Here is a 13,028-nt window from a genome sequence, read left to right on the forward strand (position 1 = left end):
ACCATAAGGGCTGATGGGAATTACAGTCCAACTATGTCTGAAGGACCACGAGTTGCTCTTTCCCTCTGCAGTGGTTGCTTTGATAATTACAACCATGTCCATGCACATATTACTTCTTTTTTCTCTCTCTTTTATTCCCTCCTCAGGTGGTGGTGACCCTTGGGGACCCCAGTGTCACAGCCCCTTCCAGTTCTGTTGGTCTAACCAATATTAGTGTTACTCCCATCACAACGTCAGCTGGAACGCAGTTTACAAATCTGCAGCCTGTGGCTGTTGGCCACCTCGCCACTCCTGAACGCCAGTTACAGCTAGACAATTCCATTCTCACAGTGACGTTTGATGCAGTCACAGGTTCCGCCATGTTACACGGGAACCGCCAAAACGATATCCAAATACAGCCGCAGCCTGAGCCAACAAACCCGCAGTCAGTCGCCCATTTTATCAACCTGACAACTCTGGTGAACTCCATTGCTCCATTAGGGAGCCAGATAACAGAACAGCATCCCTTAACCTGGAGGGCAGTGCCTCAAAGTGATGTGCTCCAGACTCAGGCCCGGCCAGCCCAACAACAAACAGGACAGCAACAGGTTCAGACTGAACAGCAGCAACAGCAGCAGCAACAACAACAGCAACAACAACAAATGTACAGTTACTAACTGATACTTGAAAGAAAACACCAAACTGTGAATGGGCTTATGGGAGCCTGTGGGACACACAAAACTGAATCAATTGCTGGAAACCAAAATGGAGATGGAAGAAAGTGCTCATACAATGAAATATATGCTGATATTGGCCCAGCAACTTCACATACAAATACCTTGAGAATCTTACATGCTCCGAACACTACCCTCAAAAAAAGTATAAGTTTATACAAAGTACATCACCTTGTAATGGTTGACTGAGGGTAGTAATGCACCAGGTTTCAGGAAAATTAGGATAAGGAATTGGGGGAGAGCAAACAGTAAATACAACTGCTGCAAATTCAAAAACAGAGCAGGTATGTTTTTAAGTGTCATGGTCACACTCATTTAGAACACATTATCCCAGCACTGCAGTGTAACAGGTATAATTGGACAAAACGGAAATGTTTTGCTTTTGCTTTCTTAGACCAGTCCTGTATCTAATGGGGGAAAAGAAATGGGTGGCAATAGGATGGGGATAGTCTGTAATGTGAAATGTACCTCATTTCATGAATTGTTCCACTTTTGTTGATGGGGAATCCAGTCTGCCCATGAGATGACTTGGAAGTATAACCTGAAATAGCCAGTTTGATGATAGAATGGCATTCATGATCTTCTGTTGAGTAGGATTCAAATTTGAATCTAGCTTGCTGTGAAATGAACCCCTAATGTGATAATATAAGTAATCACAGAACTGTTAACTAAGAGAACTGAAGAACGGTCCTTCCCACTGAAAACAAATCTGCCAGCTGGCTATCAATTCACGAAGCAGTCTTCTTCTATCATGTCATAAATATTGGGGTGGGGGAGGGAAAGTGTCATTTTTCCATACCTACCCTTTGTAATTCACTCTGTGTTCTTGGTGGATATTTGCAGATTAAGGGGCATTTTCTAAAATGGCTACATGTATCTTTCATCATTTTATTTGTAGTAACTAATTTGTGGATTCTACTTGGGAAAAGGAAACATGAAATGCAAAGTACTGTAGCATACTCCCTGGGTGTAATAGGGTAATACCAGTTGCAGATTATGTTGGCCACAAGGAGGCAGCCTAAACCAATGCTAATGAAAATCGCTGGAGCACAAAAGGTAGCAAGTAATGGAAGTTAGGTTTTCTGTCCAAGCTAAAGAGGATGTTACTGCCCCCCTGTACATTGCATCCGCCACATCTTGTGTTAAGTTCCAATTCAATCTATATCATCTGTGAAACAGCTAAGGTTGTACCCTGGAAAATAGAGGAAAGTATCCCAGCAGTTGACAAATAAAAATGGTCAGCCATTTCTCTTGCATTTGCATTTATTAACAGTATTTTTTCTAGTTGAGCAGAAAAAGTTTAAACAGTCGTTTATACATTGGCTAATGATTTGTTCCTCATTACCTTTGGACACAGTCTTTGGAATGCTAGTAAATTTTCCGATTATTGCAGATATTTTAGGAATATGTTAAGATTAAACTGACACCTGCAAAAACAAAAAGAAAAATTGCATGCCTACAAATCATGCATACCCTTTTCCAGGATGCCCATTCTTTTTTAACTTGGAAACCTCCAAGAGATAACGAGACATAATAACACCTTGCTCTTCCTTGACATCTGTTATTTTTCTTCTTTCAGAACTGGGTAGGGGAGTTCTACATTTGTACCCCGGCTGGTTTTGCCTCCATAAAAATGGGGAAATTGTTCCAGGAGAATTCTGGGTATTTTGCATCCAACTGGAAATGGCTTTTTAAAATGTGTTGTTGCTGCTCTTTATTTGAAGACAACAGTGACAAGGAAACGATTATAGCTCCTTTCCATCAAAATGGAAATATGGGACCTAGAACTTGGCTACCCTGCCTTAAAAGCTGGAGATGGGGCCATTTTGGGGGAAGGAAATGGGGGAAATCTGCCCTCGGCCCCACAAATTCATCCGCTTCAACCTGCTCAACAGAACCCCTTAGATGTGCCCATATGGGTCCACATAGAGGGCCCCAAGGACATCTGATCCTGATCCATGTTGGAGTTCTACACATCCCACAAGCCTCCCAGGTTCTCCTGCTCTCCTGGACTTCTCTTTCAGTCAACCCTTCTTGTCGCCAGAATCTCCATGGAAGGCAGTCCCGCTCTCACTTTCTGATGACCCCACAGATTCTGACATGGCCTTGCCCAGCCTGTTATCCTGCTGCCTGATTAGGTTGTGCTGTATTCAGGGAAGGGTGTGTGTGAGCACTTCCTCCCATAACACATAGCAATAACATACAGTAATGGCTGAAATCCTGTTGCTGTAACTTCTCTGCCTTGTAAGGCTTAGGATGCCATTAGCAGTAATGTCAATGGTAAAGTCATCCTGGTGATGGTGATTTCCAGTAATTAAAGACTTCCCACTTCCATCCTGCACCTTCTACAGGTTCCCAATTACTTGGGAGCTATGAGAAAAAAAGTCAGAAATGTTTAATTTCTGGGGGGAAAAACAATGTTACTGATGTCATCATCCTTATGTAGCAGATAGTAAAACAATAGGACTTCAGCTAATAAATATGCCTTTTAAAAAGACATATTGCACAATTATAATACTCAGGCCTTTACATCTGATCGCTATGCTTCCGATGCATTATCTCAATGATGCTTGCAACAATCCTATTAAGTAGGGCAGGGTTATCATTGTCATTCATGCACCTAAAGCCATCTAAGAAATCCATGTTTAATCACACATCTTAACTGGGTGATTCCATATCTTATATTTCAGGTTCCAAAACAGTAAATGTCCTGGAAGTCTATTTATGATACATTGGTCTTCTAACTGGAAAGAAGAGAAAGACAGCTTATTCCCTCTGGATCAGTGCAGACACCCTTGCTTGTAACCACTTTGTAATCTAATCAGTTACAAAGTTCTAATTGTCATACCATTGTCTGGTTCATGATACAAATGAATGGCTTAACATATAGTTACATGCACTATATTAAGTTACTGATAAACAATCAAACCTGAAATGATCATCCTCCATTATCTCCCTGTGATAAACTTTCACAAGAACATCACAGGAATGTGGCCATGTTTGTTTAGATGAAAAAAAAACTTGGAATAGGTGAAAAATGAACAGACCTCATGGGCAAGTGAAGTAAGTCTGTGGACCTATTTTCCAAAATGGCCAGAAGCAAGAATCTGCTTCTACACCTGTGAAATGTATATCACATAGTCTTGAGACTACAGTGACTTTCCAAAGCACATGGGAAAATCAGCATTAATTTACAGTCACCTTTGGTCCTTTTAAGGAAAAAGGTGGTATAAAAATATTTCAAATAAATAGCAATAAATGTGGGAAGTGCAACAAACCAGTGCTAACATCCCCAAAAGCTGTATCAGCAAACTTGCTGAAGATTTGCAGCAGGGCTTAAAAATGAATCTGAGATAAAGGATTTTCCATTAATTTCCAGGCATCTTCATAGATGTTTGTTAGTTTTGGAACATACTGTCACTCTGTTCAGGCATTCAGTGAGGGTGAAACCTAAATATGTAAAGATGAGGGTGCACTGTCAGAAGAAAACCTCTGCTATCCATGGAGACTTTCCACATGATCCATAATGCTGTTTTTCCCATGTTCTGTAGAAAGTCTCCATAGGTGCAGGAAACGGAGGTAACTTTCCACTTGAGGAGAGTGAAAGGAAACAACAGGAGAGGGTGAAACTGTCACACCATCATGATGACTGAGGTTGTTTTGAATATTGAGAAGGCAGAGTTCATTGCAGAGGATGATGGTGTCCCTATGTCCTCGTGGACTGAATGTCAGGCACCTATTTGACATGTCAGTTTATCCACAGCACATATTGTACTCATATGGTATATTTCTTGTCCTGGTACACAGCCAGATGTAGTATGTTTGCTGTTATTTATCAGTGTTGTGTTACAGCTCAAGAGTAAGTTTTCTGGATGAGAGCTTTTAAGTTATTCATATGAGTTTTTAGGGCCTAATTCCTATGAAAGGTAAAGATTCCCCTTGACATTTAGACCAGTTGTGTCCAACTCTAGGGGGTGGTGCTCATCCCCGTTTCCAAGCCGCAGAGCCAGCGTTCTGTCCTAAGACAGTTTCTGTGGTCACATGGCCAGCAAGACTAGACACGGAATGCCGTTATCTTCCCATCAAGGTCGTACCTATTTTATCTACTCGCATTTTGCATGCTTTCGAACTGCTAGGTTGGCAGGAGCTGGGACAAGCGACGGGAACTCACTCCGATGCGTGGATTTGATCTTACAACTGCTGGTCTTCTGACCTTGCAGCACACAGGCTTCTGCGGTTTAACCCACAGCACCACCATGGCCCTGTTAATTCCTATGATAATACTTTGCAAAAATTTTGCAATATGTTACAGGCAGATACATTTCCGTGAAAGACAAATGATACTAATGCTTTTGCAGAAACTGGAGCCTGTGGCATCAGCATGGTAGAGTCAATTGCAATGAAAATCTATACATTTCCAAAGCTTCTGATACATTTTGTTAAAGAAAAAACATGTATGTTCAAAAAAAATGTGCTAGTAAAATGCATACATTTGGAAAACATGCACAGATGTGTTTCAGACAATGAGGAACATGCATACAAAAATATATCAGAAAGTGTGTGCATTTTACACCAAAAGTAAGACATACATAACATAAATGGGAACCTTTAGGAAAAGCTTGCAAAATAATATTAAAGGAAAGGACAGAACAATGTTATCTATTCTGTTTGGCAATTCTTGATAAGCAAAGGCCAAAGGCAGGTCATTCTCAGGGCATCAGCAGTTTATTCTCAGGAAGGCGGGTCCTTTCCGGACCCTCTGGCAATATATGTCATGACAGAATCAGGACAACTGCCCCACCCAGTCCCAAATCACTTCAGTATTGGAGTAGAACTCTAGTCCTAGAAGCATTTCTTTCAAGCTATATTCCTTAAAGTTTTCCCCAGGTCTCTTCCTTGAAGCATCTTAATGTACTGTTAACACTGCCTCACACAACATTCTCCCTTCCCTTCTCCTCTGGTCTTTGTCACACTTCACAGAACTTTGTAAAATGTTAATTTTGACTATGAGAGGAAGAGAAGAATATCTTGCTTTCCTAGCAATGAGCTCAAATATATGTCTTTCTACTTCCCATTGTACCCTGCAATATGCCTATGAGGAAGGTCAGGCTGAGAGAGAGTAACTGGCCTAAGGTCACCCAACTTAATGGTTCAACAGGGATCAATTTGGATGGCCCAAGTCCCAGTCCCTCGAAGTCTGGAGTATCACTGCACTAGTGGGCCTCACCATTTGCTATCTTTGCAGCTAAAGGTTTTAACAACATTTTTTAAATATTTAAGATAATATGCTACACTTTTTGTGTAGTACGATTATCACCCATCTTTGGGTCTCCAGATGTTCTTAGACTGCAACTCCCAGAAATCCTGGCCAGCACAGCTAATTGTGAAAGTTTCTGAGAGTTGTAGTCCAAGAACATCTGGAGACCCAAGGTTGGGAACCACTGGAGGAAAGCAAGAAATTATGTGGGGCCAGATTCCAAAATGCTGAGGCTCTACCCTGTGTCAAGTTTAAGAGGCAACATAACAGTGCATTACAAAAAAAATATGTATTTTTCTTCCAGAGCTGTACTTTTAAAAAAAATTCAAGTGGGTGTCTGTTCAAAGGCTCCTCAAAGCCAATCCCTGTACCGTAGTTTATTTGACTTGTGTGTCCATGCTTGAGGTTGAAAACATTACCTTTATGGACTACAACCCTCAGAATCCTCCAGCCAGATATGCTGGTTGGGTGAATATTGGAGCTATCATCCAAAAAAGTAGCATTTCTAATCTCTGGTCTATACCGTACATCTCTGAAATGTGTGTCTTGTCAAGACTACTGAGAATTCCTACATGCTGCCCACACATTTCCAAAGATATTCTCACAAATTAGGATTGACACTACTTAGTGTGAGTCTCTGATCCATCAGCCTTGGAAGAATGTGTCTCCTTTTCTTCTTCCTTATTCGGAAGGAGGTGGACAAACACAGGAGTCTCATTAACATGGAGAAGTCTTCTTATGTTCTGGGATCCAGCCGCTGATGCCAAGCTAAGGAAGAGAACAGAAGACAGCATGAGTCATGCAAAAAGCATTTCACTTTGTTGTTTTATGATGTATGAAGTCAAGACCTGCTAATTTTAGCTCTAACCCTGCAAGCTTTAACGAAAGTCCTTTCTGCCCAAAGAAAATGGAATCAAGCCCAATGAGCAATGATAAATGTGTGGCCATGTGTACTAAAGCAAGTAAGAATGACTTGTAGAACCAGAAGAAAGAATGGGAAACTTGCTCCTGGGGGCAAATGTATCTTATCTTCCCTTTGTCTCCTCCCTCTTCTGCTATTTTCCCAGGCTCTGCATACAGATCTCAACATGCTCAAAATTTTCCTGCAGGCATAGCTTACCTTTGTGGTTATTTAAGTGAGAAATGGGTGAAGAGACTGAAATTTTCCAACAGCAAAGACATGTCATGAAAGGGCTTCTGCTTTGAAATGCTGTAAAGAGCAGACTGTAATAAAGACATATATTCTGGGCAAGGGATGGGCAGCTAGCATTCCCTTCCATATTTAACCTTTAAATTGCTTCCTAATGTCCTAGTTTCACATATACGGAGGGGAGGAGGGGACCCAAGCCCCATAGATTGCAAATGCTGTTTCTCTGAGTCTGAGAAAGTTCTGTGACCTCTGTTCCCTCTCAGTATTCTTCACTAGACAGTAAGGATTTCTAACAGCAGTGGGAACAAAATGCTGAAATATTGTTGAAATGAAGATAACTTCAGAAAACTACATGCAAGTTTTTATGTGGAGGGACCGTGCAGAGCTTGGGAAAAAACTGGCTACGAATACTTGTAATTAACTCCCTTTTTCAATAACTTAGGCTGCATTATGCTTGTGACCTAATAAGCAAAACACTCCTTCTTTTTCCTTTCTTAGATCCCTTTTTTTTGTAACTACTGTTCTGGTTACTTATGAAATTGGAAAATAGCTTTAAAATTTTGTAACTACAAAAGTACCTAATTGGTCAGAATCCTATTGTATTCACCTAAGGTTTGCGTAACTTGCTCTGGCTAATTGTGGCTAATTGACAAGGTGCTGAAATGCATCTCAGTAGCACAGTCACTCAGGCGTGTTACCAGGCATGCAACTAAGATGTGCCTTGTCATCTTCTCAGCGAGTCACAATTAGCCACAGCAAATGACACGAACCTGACACAATCACCAGTGGGATTCTGCATAGTATCTCTAAGATGCTGGGACTGTTAATGGTAACCAAGCTTCTTCTTCTTTTTTAAAAAATAAGTTACTTTTCAGGCTGTGACTGGGATGAAGAATCAATGGCTAGCTTCTGAAAAACACAAGTGGTGGCTGTACGTCAGAGATCTGTTTGTTGCATTGAGAAAAACAAATAGTTCCCTAAGTTGAGCTACAGCAGAAATCAAGGATTAGTCCCATGATGGTGACAACACAACTTCCAGTCACTGAATAAAAGGACAGGAAAGACCACTGAGATTGCTGGATTCTCACAATCCATTTGTCTTCTCAGATCCAGGGACGACATATGACTGCTCAGGAGCTGAAAAATCTTTGGCATGGATAGACTGTCAAATGAATTGAGTTCTTCTTCTGTTGGTGATGATCTAAGAAAAGCTAGTAAATGGAACAATACCTACTGTCTGCTAAGCCCATGGAAAAACTAATTCTTCCTTACTCTACTGGTGATCCAGACACTTGTATGGAAATATACTACAACGCTTGTTCCCGAACTGCTAATTCTTGTGGTGACTGCTTATGCAAACACTCTTTCGAGTATAGCTGCGCTTGAGATATAATGTTCCACAGCTGACTTCCTTTTTGGCAACAAATATGATAAGATGTAACACCAGAAGTCTAGTAGGTCAGACAATTGACGGGCTGAGCATAGGGAGCACCCCATTCCTAAACAGGGGTGGTATTCCTCCCCCTCCCCCTTTCAACAAATTAAGCAAATGTACTTGAAAGATCACTATATGTGACCAAAGCTATTAGCACAACTGACACATGGCTGAACGGGGTGGGGTGGGGTTTCAGCCATGTGTCAGTTGTGCTAATAGCTTTGGTCACATATAGTGATCTTTCAAGTACATTTGCTTAATTTGTGGGAAATGAAAGAACAGCAGTGTGCACATAGTTAAAAGAAGGAATGCCATTTATTCTTTCTGTATGCGTCTCTGCGTGCATATGCGGTGCTTTATAGAAACAAAACAAAACAAAAAAGATTCTCCTGATTTAAGTTCTAGTGGAGTAGCGGAGGGCAGGGGAGAGCAAGCGAAAAGTGTTTTAAGATGCACACAATCTAATGTTTAAGCAAGAAGATTTTTCTGTGCTAAGTCTAAATCATGTTTCATCATCCTGTGCTGGTGAAACAGTGGACCATTTTACAGAGGTATGATTTGAACAATGCATTCAGAATGTCCTCTTTTGGGACTGACCTCCCATCTGAATTTCATACAAAACTGGCATGCCATCCCATATCCTTCCCACCATTCATCAGTAGTTATATCAAGGTGTGTGGTTTGCATCTTTTCATACAAAATGATCCCCCAAAACCATTTTATTTAAAACTCAGAAAGGGCTGATAAGACACATTTACTAATCAACCCCTTTGTTTTCCCTGCTTGAGGGACACCTGCTGGAGGGGGCAGAGTGGCCATTTCCACATCTCCAAAAAGGAAGATAGCTCTGCAAATGGAAGATCCTTCTCCCTAAAGTAGGACATGGGGCCACCCTACTTTCAGGCAGCAAGAGACCATACAGGCTTTTGCTTGCAATCAAATATCTTACAGACCAGACCATTATTCATGATGGAGAACTGAATTAATTTATTTGCCTTCTTTAGTTGTGACTTTATTATTATTCCATTTATCTTCAGTTGTTATTTTAGTACTAATCAGGATTAAAATTAAATATTTTTTAAAAGCTGGAGAGAAAACGAGACTTGAATTAGTTTGATTACTGCTGGCTTCAACAGCAAAGAAAGCTTCTAACATTCCAAGAGTTTGGTACACCTCAGCTGTTTGCTATCTTAACCTACCGATCTAGATAAATAGGATTACTTGAACCATCTCATATACCTTTCATCTATGAATAATGCAAAGCCCTTTATAAACCATGGTCAAACACAGCAAATACTCAACATGTATGAGTCATGTTAGGCATGCAAAGAGTTCCTTTGATAGGACCAGGCGTTTTTGCCTATTTAAAGTCATTCTGCTGGAGGAGCATTTTCTGGATCCTTGAACATATGCATAAAACATCGCAGGAATGTGGCCCACATGAGAGAGGGAGATAAAGAAAAGTAGAACTGGCTAACAGAAGGAAAAACCTGAACACTGTTCAACAATATTTTGTTTATACAAATGTATGCAAAATGAACAAGCAATGCACTCTGCCATGTCTGAGGTCCATGCAATATTCAGTCTGGAAAATATAAAGGTAGCCTTGCCAGCATAAGAAAAATCCAGAGTCCATATTAATATAATGGGACTTTGCAGACCTATCAGCTGAACTTGGCCCATATAAGCCCAGTACATGTGGGGGGAGGATGGAGAAATAAGAAGCCCCCTCAGTCCACAAACACAGCAGCTATATTAGCTCTGCACAGAATCTGCCTCTTTTGTGTCTTATTCTGACAGGGGAGGAACAGTGGGGGTGGCCTACGTGTTCATGATGGGATGGAGTATTGTATTTGTCTAGCAGCAAATACCGCTGCATGGAGGCAGGCCCTCCCAGCTGCAAATTTTTTGCACTCTCTTAAATTTTGGCCTGGAGTCAAAGCTCCAGTCACCCACTCCTTAGCTACTTTGAAGCCATCCATAGCAGAACCGATGATACTCTGGGACAATACCACTCTGTTTAACCTTTATTTATCCATTCCTCTGCTTTTCTATTCACTGGGAAACCATTATTAGCAGTAACTATTCACCCAGAATTAGAGGCACTTGCATGTAATTCTTCACATACGACAATGTGCACATGCTGTTATTTATTTGTTCACACACATTGGAAAAGTCATGCATGAAGGAAAGATCTACCCGAGATCTCCAGAAACTCCCTAAGGTTATAAACTGTAAAACCACAACTCAGCTTCGGAAAACATACTATGGAATGTATACGTCTGATTCAAACAAGATGGAGGAAGGGCAAGTTTTAAAATATCAATGTATGTGCAACTGCTGACGTACATTACAGTATGGTATGTACTCCATTTAGGTACTTGGAGAAGATGAATGGCACATGGCTAGCCTGATGAGGTTGATTTTGAGTGTGGAGGAGGTTACTGAACCTAACATTTAGTGACTATTATCATTATAATTGTTAATTGGGATGCTCGGTAATCAAAGAACATAATTCCCCAGTCCAGTTTTAAATAGCTTTCCTGCCTTCTTTCTGCCCCTCCTTTACACAGAGGGAGAAGGAAGTAAACATTTAAAAAAAACATGCTTCTGTTCAGGTGGGCAGTTTATCTGTTTGTTAAACTGATATTCCATTTTTTTTCCTTTGGTGAGTTCATGGAAGGGTTTATTCTCACAACAACATTGCATGAGAAGCCAAGTCAAGTGACTGACCCAAAGTTGCTATCCTTTAATCTTGACTGGAGAGCCATAACATCCAGAACCTATTTTCTAAATGAAAAAGTGTGAAACAGAACTTGGCGCCTAATCAGAGTTAATCAGAGGAAAATGTATTCTTTAATATTTTCACTGTTCTTGCATAGGGTGGCTCACAGTCTGAGCCGAGTCAATGATGACCCCACTTTAGATCTGACTTCAGCCTTAAACTTGGTAGCCAAAACCCTGTCAGTCTGCCTGGCTCTTCATCATGGAATAATAACAATTCCCTGCTTTACAGGACTGTTATTGTAATAACAACCCATTGACTTTGAAAATGCAGGATAATAACTCTTCCCTGCTCTACAAGGTGATTGTGGTAATATGGGGAGCAACTTTGAACACTGTACTGTAAAAATAGTTTATTTGTTTAAATGTCTTTTTTTAAAAAAAGAAGAACCAGAATTCAGCCTTGATATTAAACAAGGTCCTGGGCTGAGTGCTAACTCAGATTAAGCTGGGGCTGTGCATCATCTTCTGATGCACATAGAATGAAGTTGGTGACTCACTGTCAAGTCAGACTTAAGTCACACCATTGATTTGACTTGGGCTCAAATAGAGTGGGGGGTGTCAACGACTTGACTCTTGACTCGGAACCCTCCCTTTTTTCCTGGGAAAAAATGCTAGTTTTTAATAGGGACTCGGACTTGAGGCTCAGAATTCAGGATTGGTATCAGAGACTCAGACTCAGACTTGGGACGTAGATCCAAAGACTTGCCAACATCCCTGGCACAGAGCGTTTATGCATGCATGTGGCAGAATTGTTGGGGTATTAAAAACAAAGCAGGGGAGAAACTGTATGGTGGGCGTGACTTGGTGCAGAGGGAACACCAGGAACAGTTCCTCCAGGACAAGAGGGTGCATTATTTTAATATTACTGTACTGTTTTAATATTATGGCCAGCATGCAATTACTCAAATACGAATATGCACTGCTTATGTACTGCAGTTCTACTTTGTCTAACTAAATCAGCAAATAACATTACTGGCAAATCACCATGGTACAAGGTATAACACCTCAATTTCACATTTTTCTCACCCACCCAGTTGTTCCCAACCTTTGGTCTCTCACCACGAGCATAACCTATCATGTTGTCTGATTCTGGATGTATGGTAAAAACCAAGGTGAAATTAGAATGATAGATCGCCATTTACATTTTATATGGGAAAATATAAAATGTTCTTCCATTTTACAGATGAGCATGGTCAAACGATCAGTTCCACCAAGGGAATTAGTAATTTGGGGAGGATTTGTTTATTATTCAGCATATTTAAAAATGATAACAAGGCAGGCAGGCAGGCAGGCAGGCAGGCAGGCAGGCAGGTAGGTAGGTAGGTAGGTAGGACGGACGGATGGACGGACGGACTCTTGCTTTTGGCTATCTTGCTGTCTAACTGGATTTGTCAATTTGGTATGAGAATGCTGACAAGTATTGACCCTTTCCCAGAAAAGATTGAGCTAGGAAGCTATAAATTGCAGGGTTTATTGGCCAATTTGTCTATATTCAATGGTGGAAAAATCAACTACCTATGATTTTAACTTATCTTTCATGTTCAGGTCCAAAGTGAACATGGCAGCACCTCCAGAAAAGTTCAATGTAGAAGACCATAGGACCATAATTAGTTTCCTGTTTCTCAAAGGAAAAGGTGCAAAGCAGATCCATGATGAAATGTCACAAACTATGGGTGACAGTGGCCC

The 13,028-nt window shown here is 40.8% G+C and overlaps 1 protein-coding gene across 4 annotated transcripts in view; it reads left to right on the forward strand.

Annotated features, from left to right (window-relative positions):
* Positions 1 to 1,958, forward strand: part of PRDM15 (PR/SET domain 15) — a 47,073-nt gene extending 45,115 nt beyond the window's left edge. For all 4 annotated transcript variants that reach the window (XM_072994164.2, XM_078390527.1, XM_072994166.2 and 1 more), the window contains exon 25: positions 147 to 1,958. In XM_072994164.2, coding sequence (XP_072850265.2) covers positions 147 to 656 — 510 coding nt within the window. In that variant the 3' untranslated portion in view covers positions 657 to 1,958. The remainder of the gene's footprint in view (positions 1 to 146) is intronic.
* Positions 1,959 to 13,028: the final 11,070 nt, after the last annotated feature.

This window comes from Pogona vitticeps, chromosome 3 (genome assembly GCF_051106095.1).
Source record: "Pogona vitticeps strain Pit_001003342236 chromosome 3, PviZW2.1, whole genome shotgun sequence".
Classification (NCBI taxonomy): domain Eukaryota; kingdom Metazoa; phylum Chordata; class Lepidosauria; order Squamata; family Agamidae; genus Pogona; species Pogona vitticeps.